The sequence below is a fragment of the Chelonoidis abingdonii genome, chromosome 5 (genome assembly GCF_003597395.2).
Source record: "Chelonoidis abingdonii isolate Lonesome George chromosome 5, CheloAbing_2.0, whole genome shotgun sequence".
NCBI lineage: Eukaryota > Metazoa > Chordata > Testudines > Testudinidae > Chelonoidis > Chelonoidis abingdonii.
Window position 1 is genome coordinate 93,441,672 of NC_133773.1, and position 16,240 is coordinate 93,457,911.

The 16,240-nt window shown below is 36.6% G+C and overlaps 1 protein-coding gene across 15 annotated transcripts in view; it reads right to left on the reverse strand.

The window, feature by feature from the left end:
* The window catches only part of FIP1L1 (factor interacting with PAPOLA and CPSF1), a 93,151-nt gene that overhangs the window by 67,870 nt on the left and 9,041 nt on the right, over window positions 1–16,240 (reverse strand). For 4 of the 15 annotated variants that reach the window (XM_075066453.1, XM_075066451.1, XM_075066448.1 and 1 more), the window contains exons 4-10: window positions 15,117–15,220; window positions 8,314–8,375; window positions 6,521–6,628; window positions 5,441–5,571; window positions 5,065–5,133; window positions 1,270–1,379; window positions 467–604 (exon numbers count right to left, since the gene is read on the reverse strand). In XM_075066453.1, the coding sequence (XP_074922554.1) occupies window positions 467–604; window positions 1,270–1,379; window positions 5,065–5,133; window positions 5,441–5,571; window positions 6,521–6,628; window positions 8,314–8,375; window positions 15,117–15,220 (722 nt within the window). The remainder of the gene's footprint in view (window positions 1–466; window positions 605–1,269; window positions 1,380–5,064; window positions 5,134–5,440; window positions 5,572–6,520; window positions 6,629–8,313; window positions 8,376–15,116; window positions 15,221–16,240) is intronic. The other 11 variants (XM_075066458.1, XM_075066460.1, XM_075066455.1 and 8 more) reach the window with 6 other exon arrangements.

Below are 16,240 nucleotides of genomic sequence, written 5' to 3' on the forward strand. Positions count from 1 at the left end.
ATATCATATCATGGAACAATGGTACTCTGCACAGTTCAAAAGCAGTCACACCTGGAACACTGTGTTCAGTCTGGGAATCTCATTATCAATAGAGACAAACTACAGGTAATTCAGATAAGAGAAATAAAAATAGTCAGGGGACTGGAAGGATATATAAATGAGGAAAGTTTAAAAGTTATATTGTTTTTTGGATAAATAAAGGTTAGTGGAGGGACTTGAAAATAACCTACCAACATCTCAACAGTGTAAGCCCCAAGCACAATGAAGAACTATTTAGTTTAGCACAATGGAGTATAACTCAGAGCAATAGGAGGGGAACATTTTGGCTGAAAATCAAGCAAGGATTTCTTTACAGAGAGATGTATTTGCCTGTTAAACAGCCTTTCAAAAACGTCATAGAAGCCCCCTTCTCTGGGATATTTAAAATTACTCCTGACATAGTACTAAAAAATGAATAGCAAAAAACCTTGAATTGGGGAAGAGTGGGACTGGATGATTCAATATATTTCCACTGCCATCATCTGTAACGTCTACGATACTATGATAAAATGCCTTCAGGTTTTTTGAGTTGCCAGCAGAATTGCTCTTCAGGACCATTTGATAACTAGAACAAAGTAGAGTCATGAACTCCAAAGACAGCCAAGTTCATAATCACAAACACAGTAAAGCTTAGGGTTGAAGGGAGAAGGACACAAGTAGTTCATATTAAAGCCAGAGAGGTGTGGAACAATACTACAGTAATGAAGTTATTTCCTCCACTTTAAAGAAAAGTATGCTACGTGTCAACCAAGTGCAAGAAAGCGAGAGATACTTTACAGAGAGGGGACTAGATGCCAGGTCTCTGAGTTGTTTTTATTCTAGTTTTCCAACTCTAAATTTTATTTCAAAAAAATGTGTGTTAGTGCTAATACTGCAGTATAAACAAGAGACATTTTGGTGGCTACTCCATTCTTTGGGAGCCAAATTAACTATGTAGAAAATACTATATGAGATACCAACATTGGGATTTTCACTGTTGTCCTGTTTGGTCCTATCACTTTTTCCTGGTCTGTCATTCTACCATTTCTTTTAGAAACATCACAGGAGTTGCATTGCATGCACAAACAGAAATGATTCACTCATACCCGGTTACAAACTGAAACTGAGTAAGATCATGCTTCCTTGCATATTTTTAACTAGACAAAAAATTTTTTTTTCCTACAAGAGATCAAAACCTTTAAAAAGAAAAAACTTTACAACAAGCTATGAAATTATCACTGTCCAACTGACCTGTTTGTCGGGATTCCTGATTTGAAAAGTGGGGGAGGAGACGTAAACTCAGCTTTGGTCAACTGCACTGCCACCTCCTTCTCCATATTTCCAGTTCTGCCCTGCTGTACCTTCAAAACAATGGTTTTCCTCATTAGCTCAGCCTCAGAAGTTTAACAGTACCATCACTCGATACAACAATACTCACTGGAAAGAGACCACATGATTCACAACTTCAATAATATTAAACTGTTATTCTTGCACAGTTAATAAAATCCCACATTTTACAAGGAAGTGTTACTTGCAAGAAATTGTTTTTGACGTTAAAAAAGGAAACTAAAGAGCTTCACATTTATCAATGAACATCAAAATTCATAACTTTTTAAAGGTATATGACCAAGGACAATAAAATCTGGGTTAAATTAATCTTCCTGCAGACTCTTATTTTGTAAAATAACATTTAAATTTAAAATATCAAAGTTATTGTCAAAGATGCTAATCATCAAGAAAACCAATGGAATGTAAAGTCTTCACATCAGAAACAAACGGCAAAACACGGTGAAAACATTCTCCATGTAATGAGACAGTAACTACAGCCTATTTAATTACTTCACTGTTGAAAGTCATACCAAGAATATTCAATTCATGTACTTTAACTATGCAGCTACTGGCATTTACAGTTTAGTAAATACTAGAAATGTTTTTAAAATAATGCAAGATTTTGTAGGATTTCTATCTTATTAAGTATTTCTGATGCAAATATCTATAATACCTGTTTTCCCCCACCAATTTTTCAGCTGACAGTGACACAGTATATAAGCAAAATATCCTAAAGATTTTGTTAGGGAAATATGTGAGCACTATGAAAGAAACAGAAGAAACAGCGATTCAGTAGTAGAATGGACATGCTAACTGGTGCTGGTGACACATGCATACCACCTCTTCAGAGACTCTCTTTGGAAAAGCATTAGCAAAAGTGGAATTAGGAGCCAGAAAAAAAAATAAGACACACAACTTTCCAGTTCATAACATCTGTAAAACAACTTCCATTTATTAACAACATTTACTGGATGATTGTTTAGATCCCAACATCTCAAAATATTATATGGGAATGTAGCTAAATCATGGTATACTTCCATATAGGCTCTGATCTTGTAACTTTTCACATGGCAATGGACTGCAGAGCCTTTGCACAACCCCAGTGCCTTAAACAGTTCCACACAGGCACAGTATTCCAACCTTAGAAGGTAAGTTGTCTAATGCAAGGACTATGTCTTCCTTTACACATTTATGTACAACACCTCAGAGACTTTCAGCGCTTAAGTAATTAGTAATGATAATAGACAATCTTGGATTCTTTAACCTCACAGGACATCATTGTGGAGAAATCATTGTGGAGCTATTTCCACGTATAGTAAGTAACTTTGTAAAGAGAAATCATTGTGGAGCTATTTCCACGTATAGTAAGTAACTTTGTATTCAACATTTTGTTGCCATGGTCACACTGGATTTTAAACAAATACTTTAACATTAGAAAATTTCTAATCAAATATGCAAAAGAGTGGCATAATTGTTCAAGTTTTCAGCCAGGATATGTATGTTGCTGTAGCTCACTGACCTTTCTTTTAACCAGAAATAAAAAAGCATAATAGCTAGAAAAACTGAATTAATAACTAATTATTACGGACTCTTCGGGTGAAGGATAAAATCCCTAAAGATTTCTACTGGCCCATCGATTCTGGAAAATGTGAAAATACTGTAAGATTTAATTTTGTTAATTACTTCAGGGCTAGTCTAAACTTACAATATGAAGGCAAATAATGGAGAATGAAAAATGTTAACAAAAATGATAAAATAAGCCTGTTCTTCATTACCCTGTTCAACTTTCTCTATTTTCTTATTCTAACCAAATGTATGCCCTTTTATGTTTCAGGCCAGGGATCTGCAACCTTTCAGAAGTGGTGTAGCCGAGTCTTAAATTAGAGTGACTAAATGAAGATTTCGCGTGCCAGTAATACATTTTAACATTTTTAGAAGGTCTCTTTCTATAATATATAACTAAACTATTGTTGTACGTAAAGTAAATAAGGTTTTTAAAATGTTTCAGAAGCTTCATTTAAAATTAAATTAAAATGCAGAGCCCCCACGGACCAGTGGCCAGGACCCAGGCAGTGTGAGTGCCACTGAAAATCAGCTCGTGGGCTGCCTTCGGCACGCATGCCATAGGTTGCCTACCCATTTTAGACGCTTCAAATGATCAGCCATAGAATGCTATTTCAATAACTAAAACATACAGTTACAAAATTGTTGTGTCACATTCTAATTGTAATCGTAGCTCAAATATGAAGTCTAGAGTGGTTCTGAACAAATTGTATTCAAATAAAAGCTGTTCTTTAGTAATTCATTCATGGTTCTATTATGGGGAAATTAACAAGATTGATATTAAATGGTATATTCTGCACTAACCAGACAGAAGTTACATTCTTCAAAGAAAAAGTGTCTTTGTCCTCAGACGTCTATAGGAAATATGTACATATCCTCCTTTTTCTCAGAAAAGGCACGTAAATTGAAAGACACACATGGCAAACAATCTATTGTGTTTAGACAATGAAAATACTTACCTAAACAGTGACAGATCACTAACTCTTGCCTCCCCTCCCCCCGCCTGTCTTTCTGTTAGAGCTTCAAACCTCAATCCCCAGGCTCAAGGGAGGCAGCCTCTGAGTCAGACCACTTAAATCTCCCCCTACGAAGGCAAGAAGCAAGTCCAGAAGGGAGTCTGACCTTGTAATGGTTAGCTGCAATGGGAGACCACACTCCTCACATTTCCTGAACTCTGACATGATGAATATGGGGGTAAGAAAAGCTACAGAAGCTACTGTAAAGAATATCCTCACTGAGACAGAGAAGAAAACTAGTGGACACTACAGCAATGTAGGAGTGAGAAATGGTGCCCCAAAACAAAAACAAAAAAAACTATCCTGGCTACAGTTGCTGTTTTTGTTACTGTAGCATGGAATAGAGAAACAGCAATGATCTGTTCTGAACTGATTTTAATGAAATTCAAGAATGAAACACTTACCACACATTGTAACTCAACAACCAAAATAAAATGACTTTAGCATTTCAACTGAATCTACAGACTTATTTATATTAAAACTACTTTTAATATAAATTGAAGTATTAAAGAGTGACTTTAATAAAAAAGAAAATTGAAGTCACTGCTTCACGCCAGTCTACTGAAGATAAAAACAGTTAGCTAGGTTGTTTTTCTGTTAAAATACTGGTATTTTCTTATCACAGTTTGTCCTCATTTAGACAAATACCAGATGGAAAATAAAGCAGAGTACATCTAACTCACACCAGACAACAAAAGAACTTAATAGAAAAGACATCTTCACATCTCAGACTCATCAAGGATGAAGGGTACAAAAAGTAACTACAAGGCTGTGGAGTAAACTATCATGCCATAATCTCCAAAGCCTCTCCAGAACCTCGGCAGGAATTCTTTGACCTGCATAAACAAATGCACTATAACCAAAAAAATAAAACCACCACATAAAGCAAGTATAGTTTCACTTAGCAATTGTTAGTGCACTAGGCCATTAACTCACATGCTTCCAGCAGTGATGACAAAACAAACAATTTTTTTTTAATTCAGCAAGTTTGTGAGATACACTGAAAGTCCTGAGGTAAGATGAGAGCTTAGAAAAATAGCTATGTCCACTTCAATCTTGCCTCTATCACTTGGGAGTGATATGGGAAGCAATACTCAACAAAAATGAGAGCAACCAAGGAAAATTTACTAAAATTCACCTTAAAAAGATTGTATCTGCCATCTTGAATCTCTGCACCTGGTGTTACTTCCATAGAATTGTCTTCGGCCTAAGTTAAATAACACATTGCCCATTAAGATACCACACAACTTTGAACTGATGGGCTACATCATGACTAACACATGGTCACAGCCTAGCGGTGCCACTATCCGCACAAATAGTCAATGGAACAATAGAGAAAGATTCTGGGTGGCGGGAAAGGAAAGATAAGGTATGAACTTATTAACAATGATATTGTACCAGACAGAAGAGGTTTCTAACACACAAACAGTGACACAGCACCATAACAGTTTTATGGAGGGAGAGGGGAAAAGCGTTTACATATTATGGAATACCACAGAAATGTTATTAATTACCATAATTTTATTTGTAGTTGAGGTAACTGGTAAAATTTCAAGTCCCATTCGTATCCTCTTTTGTTTTTCACAGTAAGCTTTCCAGGTATCTTCATTAAACCCATAATTGAAATAATCTGAAAGATCGGCACCTTCAAACAGAAAAGCACAAATTCTAAGAATTAAGCATTATAACTCATCTTCCCTTTTCTATTTCTGCTTTGTTTATAGCAACAGAAAGAAGCAGAAATCAGGAGAAAGTCCCAATGTTAAGAATTATAAATTTCTTACACCAAATAATATGTAACCTTCTACAGTTCAATATATTTGATGTCTATTCTGGTGATGCTATACATTCCAATTATGCAGAGATCAGGCTTCAAATAATAATCAAAAAGTACTACGCCTCTTACATCTTTGTAAAGACATCATTTCCATCTTTAAAGCAATTTACAAAATACTCCAATGAGCAGTTCAGAGGGATGAAAAGAATGCAAACACTGGCCAGATTTGGCTCTACCATATGTATACGGAGAGGGGTAAGCAGAAAACAACGAACACATGCAGAGATCCTAAGAGTCAGCCTTCTCCTCAAAGTCAGTGGGCCAAAGGGTAACCAATCATTCTATGTAGCTTTTTCTGCTAGTAACATTACTTTCTGCTTTACCTCTGGTAGCACATGCAGGCATGGAGCTAATGGCAACAACCCCAAGGAACTTTGGATTTTCCAGTCATGGATCTCTCAGGATGTCCATGAATTTAGCTGGGCATATGCCATGTCCCCTTCTCCCATCCCCTCCTCTCCCTACCTGTTGACAGGTGTTTGCAGTGGATACCCTGGAACTCCATGTAGGTTAACACATTCTCACCAAAGTAACTCGTCTCCCTTTACAGGTTTTTCAAGTAGGACTGGTTGATCTAGCTCATTAATTGTACAATTAAACATTAGTACAATTGTGTATATTACTTCCATTTGTAGGACGTTACCAATAAATTAATCTGCTATGGGTCAAAACTATCGAAAGTAATCTATTAAATATCACTGTATTTCAACTGATGCGTACATTATTATGCAGTAAAAATGTCATGCAGAAATATTACCTGGTTTTCGCCAAGGTTTATCCTCAAAAGAATCTAAATCTACTTCCAGCAGTGGAACACCATTAATACTTCCTGGTGCATCAAGATCTACTCCTTTGACTTTTGCACCTATAAAGAAAAGTAACATAAATCATAAAATCCCTTTTACAGAGATAAGTTAATAAATGCAACACTTTTCATGTGACTTTCCTAAAATTAAAATTTTATTTTTGACAAGTTATTTAGCACTAGAGTGCCAGGCATTTTACAGACAAGTAAGAAGAAAGCATCCTTACGCCAAAGAGCTTGTAATCTAAATGAAATCATTTTCTTTACTATCTTAAACACATTTTATCCTTCCAACTTACCTATAGTGAATAAATAGCAACTACATGATCTGCAATTAATTTTTGTAGACTTTAACTACTGTACATGCTCAGAAAACAGTAGTTTTATACATGTGTTTATTTTATCAGAAATTTTAATTAACATAATTGCTGTTTTGAGGATTGGTTTTAGAGGCATCACTGTTATTTCTAGTTTCCAATAAACGTAAGTGTATGACGTGAAAAAAGTCCCTGTGAAACACAAATCCTCCTCTCAGGCAACCCTTGCCCCAAAACCAAAAGGTCAGGGTACAGACCACCTGAACAGCCACATGCTGAAACCCTTCTACTACAATCTGAGCTGTGCTCTATGCATGCACTTACAGAGCAGTCTCCAATTATGTCTTCTCTGTGCCCTGCCCTCGCCTTGAAGTGGCACCATACCTTTTCCACTGCACTTAGGACATCACGTGGCCCTTCTACATTCAAGAAGATATCATCCAAAGCTTCACATATAGTAGTATTTTTATAACAAAATGCAAGCATTGTTTATTGGATCTTAAATTATATATATAATTTCTGCCATATAATTTGACTCACTAATTTGTGCAGATCTACCATAATTATTTTGTAGATACACATGGTACTTTAAGACAGTTAAAAATTTTTTTTCTTCTCCAAGCAGTATACCATCTAAATTAGATATATCGCAAGGGAAGACAATGGTCCAAGTCATGACACCTGTTATGCATCTTGTTAACTCGTATTATCTAAATAGTTGCAGCTCATTCATCACCGCTGGAATGCAAACAGAATTTTTACAAGAGACCTGAGAGATGCAATAGTAGAAATCAGCAACAAAGGCGAACCAAGTGTTACTCTTTAAGTACCTTATAGTATAGATGGTAAATACAAAGGCAAAGTTTCTCCAGAGACTTCTGTTGTACAATTGATAATATACTATTTATATTATTTTTAATTATTTGTACTACCTCAAATGTTAGGATTAAATTATACAAAATGCAACTATACCATTTTTACGACTCTAATTCTTAACATATCAGCTGATCTAATACTCTACAGCATTGGTCCCAAAACTTTTCAGCGTTGTGCCCCCTCTTACTCCCGTTCAATCCACTTCCCCCCCAGGGGCCAAAGGCTAAGGGTGGGGGCAGGGCTGGAGCAGAACTAGTAATGGAGAGAGTCTGGGTGGTGCTCCGTCCCCACCCCCCATGGGAGCTGGCCCGGATCCCACCCCTCCAAACGTTCCTCCGTGTTCCCCTAGGGGGGAGCAAACCTCAGTTTGGGTGCCACTGCACTAAAAGCTAATGGACTAAAATGTTAAAGATTTTGTATTTGTCTAATTCACTAACACTGTGCAGAAACTTTATGCAAAAATTGTTATTAAAAACAGAGTATGTCCTGCTACTACAGATTAATACATTTGCTACATTTTCTATTAATATAAATGTGTACACATTTTTTTACCAGATGATCCATAAACTCGACCTCCTGTCTTGATGTTGAGATTCACAGGAGCTGTTCCATATCTTCAACAAAGTAACAAAACTGAATTAGACAGAGAATACTCATAAAAATGGTTAGCTATATCCAGAAACAAGAAGAGGACCTAGAATTGATTGTCATTCTGAATCTCAAGCTCTCCAAACAAACAACACAGAAGTAGAGAGATCAGTTTAGGAGCAAGAGAATGCATCACTCCAACACTCAATAGCACTTCTCTCCAATTAATAAACAGCACTGAAGTTTCAATCACACTTTGGGTGCTGAAAGCATAGTGAGCATGACAGAGCCTCAAGAATGGACAGGACCAAAAAAAGAAAAAAGGCTCACTTAGGGATACAGAGGATGCCAGGGAACTAGGACTGGAGAATACTGTTAAGATTCTCCGTTGTTTCAGTATTATTATTTAATCTGTACTGAAGCAGGAAGAATAAGCATTTATCAAAACTGACTGAAAGGTTACTGTAGATTCAAATAAGTACATACCCTTGTGTTTTTTGCTGAAAATGCTATTTTGTACCATCTCAAATAATCCTCAGTAAATTAAACAAATATCTCATACTTTTACACTAACAATATGTTACAAAAACAAAGAACAAAAATTAGGCCAATAGAACTTTCTTCACAGATACCAACAGACCTTGAGCTTCCAGTGCATATATAAATATGTATTAACTATAAACAAGACACTACATTGCTCTCGTAATAGAGCGCTGTCAAGGCCCACTACTGGTGTTGTAACTCAGGACACCAAAGGAACAAATTCTACCCCATGATGTATGCAAGTGGCTCATCTCCACAGCTAGTATTTGCCCCTAATGATAGTGAGGGTACTTTTATTAGAATTATAGATTTCAAGGTCAGAAGGCACGATTATGATCATCTAGTCTGATCTCCTGCACAATGCAGGCTACCGAATCTCCCACACCCACTCCTGTATCAAACCTGTGTCTGAGCCATTGGAGTCCTCAAATCATGGTTTAAAGACTTCAGGGTGCAGAGAATCTTCCAGATAATGTTGGTAAGTAAAGGGAAGGGTACAATTTCCTGTTTAACTACCCTGTAACATGTTTCTCATTCCAGTTCTCTTCCTAAATAAAAGTAATTTCCACCGCAATAATGCAAGACTGACAAACAGCACTTTTCTTCTGGTATGACAATGCTACATCAGTATATGACTTTGCTGAGAAAATGTTATAGTTCTCGTATCAATGGTCAGAACTAAATATTATACATGGAGACAATTTAAGCTTGTAAAATAACTTTCTGCACTAAAGTTTAAATAAACTAAAACTGAATTAATTTTAAAATCTTTTTCCCATGCATAAAAGCAGGAGTGGGCGACAAATTCATTGTATATGGAAGGGCTTTTAGAAAAATTCCTTGTTCTGGAAGGGTTTTTTAGAAAAAATCCTCATTTTATTTAAAATTCCTTGTACTCAGTTTAATAAGCTTTAGTATAATATGCTAATAAACCTATGCACTTGGGGTAAGAGGGGCACTCTGCCCATTAAAAATGTAATCTTAACCTTCCTATCTCCCCCGTCACCCCAGGTTCTCCTTATCCAAAGGTGACCAACTCCAGAACATGCAGTATGCTGTTGAAATGACAATCATAAATATTGATGACAGAGTTGGCATTTTTTAATATTGCCCAGTTTTGCAAATTTTGTTATTTTAAGATACGAAATATTTAAAGCTCTGGAATATTGAACACTTTGCAAAACTGAAGAATATACAACATAATTCTAAAGTTAAGACTGTGTACATAACCCAGTAAATTATACCTAGAAAATGTACTACAGCAGCACGTTCAGCATTAAACCCTACTAGTTCTATTCATGTAAATAGTCAACTGGACTACACATGTGAGAAAGGCAAGCAGAATTTGGCTCAGTATTATCATAGGCATTAGATTAACAGAATTTTATTCTACACATGAACAGCAACCCTAAAGCAGACTTTCCATTCTTTAATGGTGATTATCCTTCAGAATCCTTGTAAATACATAATTCACTTGGAAAATTGTATTCCATAATTTTAAGTGAACTTAGTGCTCTCTAAAGTTGTTGGGGTAGCAGAAAATGAAAATGAAGTCCTCTATTCACAGGTAAAAAAATACAAGACAGTGATAATGCAAATTCTTCTACACAGCCCAAACATGTGCCTGAATCCTAACTTTGAGGGACCATCTCTAAGGACTGCCAGTTCATTCCTGAAGTCCACTAAATCCTCTATAAACATCATAAAAATGCCAGCTACGATGGTGTTTTAATATGCACCTTGTCCACAAGAAACTGGACTGAGAACATATTTCATGTTCTCTTTGTGCATAATACTTCCCAGTTTGCAAAGGAAAAGTCAATATATCATAAATATTAACCTAAAATTCTAATTCGGTTACACTGCCACTTAATTAAAACTGAAAGTCTCAGCCCTCATATGTTTCTGCAATGCAACTTTTTCCAGGGTGGATAAAAATTAATGATTTAAAAAAAAAAATCTGATTTTTTTAGTTCAAATGCTTTTAAGGGTTTTAATTAAGATACATTAGAGGTCAAAGATATCTAATCCCTATTCCATGATGATAAATTCTAATTCTATAGTAGGAGACTATATATTCATATAATGTTTAAGAAAAGTTTTGTAAATGAGTTCCAATAGTTTATGGAGATCCAGGGGCTTCTGTATAGATTATTTAGGCTAATCTTTCTATCTACCCAATGAGACTCAGTGCTCAGTCTAGAACAGGGGTGGGCAAACTTTTTGGCCCAAGGGCCACATCTGGCTATGGAAATTTTATGATGGGCCATAAACGGTCACGAAATTGGGAGTCGTGGTGCGGAAGGGAGGGCGGGCTATGGCTGGGGGTGTGGGTTCTTGGGTGGGGCTGGGGATGAGGGGTTTGGGGTGCAGGAGGGTGCTCTGGACTTGGACTGAGGGGTTCGGAGGGCGGGAGGGGGATCAGAGCTGGGGCAGGGAGTTGGGGCACAAGAGGAGGTCAGGAGTGTAAGCTCCAGGCAGCACTTACCTCAAGCAGCTCCTGGAAGCAGTGGCACGTCCTCTCTCCAGCTCCTATGCGGAGGCACAGCCAGGCGGCTGCACGCTGCCCCATCTGCAGGCGCTGTCCCTGCAGCTCCCATTGCCCATGGTTGCTGGTCAATGGGAGTTGCGGGGGCAATGTGTGGAGCCTCCTGGCTGCCTCTACACATAGCATGGAGAGGGGACATGCCACTGCTTCCAGGAGCCGCACGGAGCCCTGGCATGTGTGGAGCAAGGCAAGACCCGGACCTTGCTCCCCAGCTGGAACTCAAGGGCCAGATTAAAAATGTCTGAAGGGCCAGATGCGGCCTCCAGGCTGGTTTGTCCACCCCTGATCTAAAAGATACCATCAGAGATGCTTAGTTTTGCAGTTCTCAAACTGTGGATTTGTGTCTCCAGAGATAACAGGCTTGTTAATACCAAAAATGGTTTAAAATAAATAAATAGAGGTTAGAAATAAGAGACCTCGACCCTATTGTCCCTCTGCAAATTTGTGTACACAGCGTCAATCCCTTACCTCTCTCTAAAAAGTGTAAATTTTCAAAAAGTTCAATGAATAGAAGATTGTTGGGGGTGGAATAGATCTGGATGAGGAGAACAAGTCTGGAGATAAATGTGAGAAGGGAGGACAGGCAGTAGAAACAAAAGCAAAACTGTTTGCGCATCATATTCCAGAATACGTAGCCTTCACTCATTTGAGAGCTACCATATCATTCTCTCACTAGGGAAAATCTATAATGGCAGCAGGCCATAAAAGAGACCCTGTTTGGGAATATTTTAATTAAGTTCCTCCACCTGTGGGTAAGACAGGCATGTGTGCAAAACGCAAACAGTGCAACAAAGAAATGCAAGGCCTGGCTGCCCAAATGAAAAAATCACCATGAGAAGTGTTTCTTTTCAGGAGGAAGCTGCGTTGAAGATGATGAAAGGAACGTGTCTGAATATGCAGGATATTAAGGTTGGTAAACTTTTTTATTTCATACCTCTTTCTTAAGGACTGCCTGTCTTCCTTCTGGATTATTCTTGAATTCTCATGTTTGAGCAAAAAATATAATTAGTACCATAGAGTAACATCATTTTAGATGCAGTTGTGATAAAAAATAAATAGCCGAAATAGGCAGATCTTCCTTTAACAATTTCACCTTTAAAGTAGTACTGTCAGTGAACGCAATGAGTAATACTAAATGAGCAGTATGATAATAATAATTAAATAACTGCATTGACTTATTTTGTTTAGGAGAATCCATCCTCAACATAGAGAATTCTCAAGACTATCCACCTTCAAGATCACCATCATTTTCTATAGTTAAGAGTTATCTGCCAATGATAGTGTTTCAGTCACATCATGTATGTCACATAGCCACTGCACATAACCTGTAGCAAAAAGAAAAAAAAAATCCCCATCATCTGGAAACAATCACAGATAAGTTTGTGATAAGAACAAGCAGATTACACAAAGAGGTAACTGATGAAAAAAATTATGCAACAAACTCTCCTTTCCATATCATTGAGAACCCACACTTCATTAACATGGTTCAGACATTAAGACTAGGATACAGTCCACTCAACAGAGCAGATGTCGCAGGCAAATTGCTGGATAAAGTGTATTGAAAAGAAATTGAGCAGTGTGCAAATGTGTTAGAGGTTATAAAATTGTTACCTGGTCTGATGGAGTTGGGAGCAATGTCCACAATGATCCTGTTGTTGTGCTTGTGTGACAACAGAGGTAAGGGATGTTTTTCCTTACAGAAACACTGATACATCAGGAAATGCACATCAGCGAACTTAGCAAGAAGTAGCGTAAAAGCTATAAAACTATGAAAAATTGTCAAATGTTCTCTAGCATGCTGCTTGGTCATAGACATGCTCCAATGTATCTAAGATGAGAGAAATTATTTAGAAGATGAGAGTCCAAGCTAAAAACATGGTTGCAGTTCTCATTTGTTGACACTCCTAGGCAAATTCCCTGTCCAGAAATAAAGGCTAAATGTTGTTGAACTTGCCAAATACTTCGTAAAACCACTTGCAGCAGTGTCTTGACACACAGTGGCAGGAGGAACCAAGTAACCTCGACTGATGAAACCAGCATGTGACATGACACTCAGCAGCTCGGACATGCTTTGCCGGACCCTAACTCCAACAACTGCCTAATCTGATAACAGTTTGTGAACAAAATCGTGAAAAAAATAGATGGCACTGTCACAGCCAAAGTTCTCAATATTGGGCTTAAGAGAAGTACTGAATACATTCTGAGTACCCTGAAGCCTATTTCTGTAGCCTTGAACAAAATGCAGGGAAATAGCTGTTTTATTGCTGACGCTGTTGAAATCTCGAAGGAACTGAGTGAGATCTTAAAAAGAGAAATATGCAATGACAGAGTTAAATTACAAGCATTAAGAAAATGAATGGAACAAGCACTACCACCAGCTCATTTTCTTGCAAATATTCTCAATACTCACTATCAGGGCCAAACCTTAACTACTGAAGAAGAGGAGCAGGCTACGACAAGGACATCCAGCAATCATCCCTCCATAATGCCAACTATAATAAACTTCAGAGCTAAGAGTGAACCGTTCAAGAAATATATGTTTGCTGATGTTTTAAAGAAAGTCACACCAGTGAACTGGTGGAAGTCACTTAATCACTTGGATTCAGAGATTGTTGAAGTGATAATCTCACTTTTAACAGCAGTAGCTTCTTCTGCCAGCGTAAAAAGAATATTTTCTTCATTTGGACTAATTCATTCCAAACTGAGAAATTGTTTGGGACCTGAAAAAGCAGGAAAGCTTGTTTTTCTTTTCCAGATTATAAACAAACAGGAAAATAAAGGTGAAGACCACTGAGCGAGTTGCAGAAGCCAATATTTTAAGTTTCTCATGTTTACCTGGCTGATATAGTTGACTTAATTTTTTTTTAAATATTTCATTTAACTATTTTATTAAAAACAATTTTAACAGAAACAAACCTGATTTTAAAAAACGTGAATGTTCAACTAAATTCAAAAACTCACATGCTTATTTTGTTAAAATATTATATGTTTGCTGTTGAAGAAAAAAATCCAGAATACATAACATTATTGTTTTAGTTAAATAAAACAATTTAAATGTCTGTCTGGTGATAGTCTCCTCCTAATACAGCATGGCAAGAAAATCCTCCATATATTAATGATTAGCCTGTTGAATTGTAAATAGTTCACCTCCCAATGACTTCATAATTATCTGTTTCAATTACCTTTGATAAATGAAATAACCAATCATTCATTTTCTGATATAGCTGTAAAACTAATCTGAAAAGTTTTCAAAATAAATCACTTTAAAAATGTATAGTGTGTACCTTCTAAAAATGAAACCTATATCTATCGCTGAGTTGTGAAAAATATGTAATAAGGTTGTAACAACCAACAAGAATACACTTTTATGTAGAAATCCATGATTAAATTGAGTCTTCCTGACTAGTGATTTAAATCGATTTGATTTAAATCAAATCCACTCTGGGTTTTTCAGAAAGTGAAAATGTAACCCACCTGCTGGTTCTTCCTTGCAGAAATTTTATTTTACAGTTTTCTGTTTTCAGATCAACTTGATAATTAAATTTTAATTGGTTAACCAGATGAAAAGGCTACATAGAAGCACACAGAACAAATTAGTTGTCATCTATTTCAAGCATTATACTTGCTGCAAGCTCGGAGTCAAACACTTAATATTCAGGTACTGAAAATAATTTACCCATACTGTGGAGCTCCTGTTTTAATATCTCCTATGGTGACATGAACATCATCCTCATCATCATCGCTGTCGCTGTCACTGTCATCCTCAGCCTCTGTCGCCTTCTTCAACAAAAAGAGACAAAAGGTACAATCAGATATTTACCTAAAATATCACAGACTTAAGCGTCCATTCCAGCAAACCTTGGTAGAAAAACAAATTAACCATAACAGGTTAATTTATATTTTTTGGCTTACAGCTTGCATTTACTGCTTAGCACAACACGGTCTTACCAAGAAAACCCAACTTATCCATCGACTCTGTGTTAATGTTGATGATATCTGGATGCAAAGGGGTGATAAGACTTATGTATCTTGAATGTCAATATGCTATTTGTAAAATGTAACATTTTGCAAAATAAAGAAAAACTGGCTTTGGCTACTCAAGACCGTGGTTTATCTACCTAGTCCATAACAGTTCAGCTCTACTGTCATCTGCTCAACACGGAAAGAACATAAAAATATAAGAGACCAAGTTCTCTGCATCTTTAAATACACATTCACAGCAAATCAAATACTAATATATACAAATGCTGGTAAAAACAATGTTCAGGTACATGAAATTCAGCAAACATCACAAATTTTCATAAAATAATTTACATAAACAATTTTTTTTCTCTATAGCTTGGTGAATACTACTCATCAAATAACTTAGTCAATGTATACCAATAATAGTCCTTGAATAAGTTATTTGATTTTTTTTTCTGTTACTCAAGAATTTATAACATTAAGGCATGCTTTTTAGACTGCTGTTGACCCTATATATATACCCTTCCTATTCCCCCTTTTCCCTTGATAACCCTAATTTTATTAAAATGTCTTAATATACAGTTCTTCCATGTAGCATATAAGTTAACTGCCTGGAGATGCAAGAGGGGAAAGGGGCAGATGGTATTAGAAATGAGTATTAACATGCATACACATTTAAAACATTGTACTAATTACACTGGTCTACAATTTTTGAGAAGTCGTCTGCTTCAGAGATAAAATGTGGTATTTATTATGCATTTTGATGTGCTGAATTCAAATATGACAATTAAAACAACTGATTGGCTACTGTTTCTAAGATATTTACGTTTTTACATT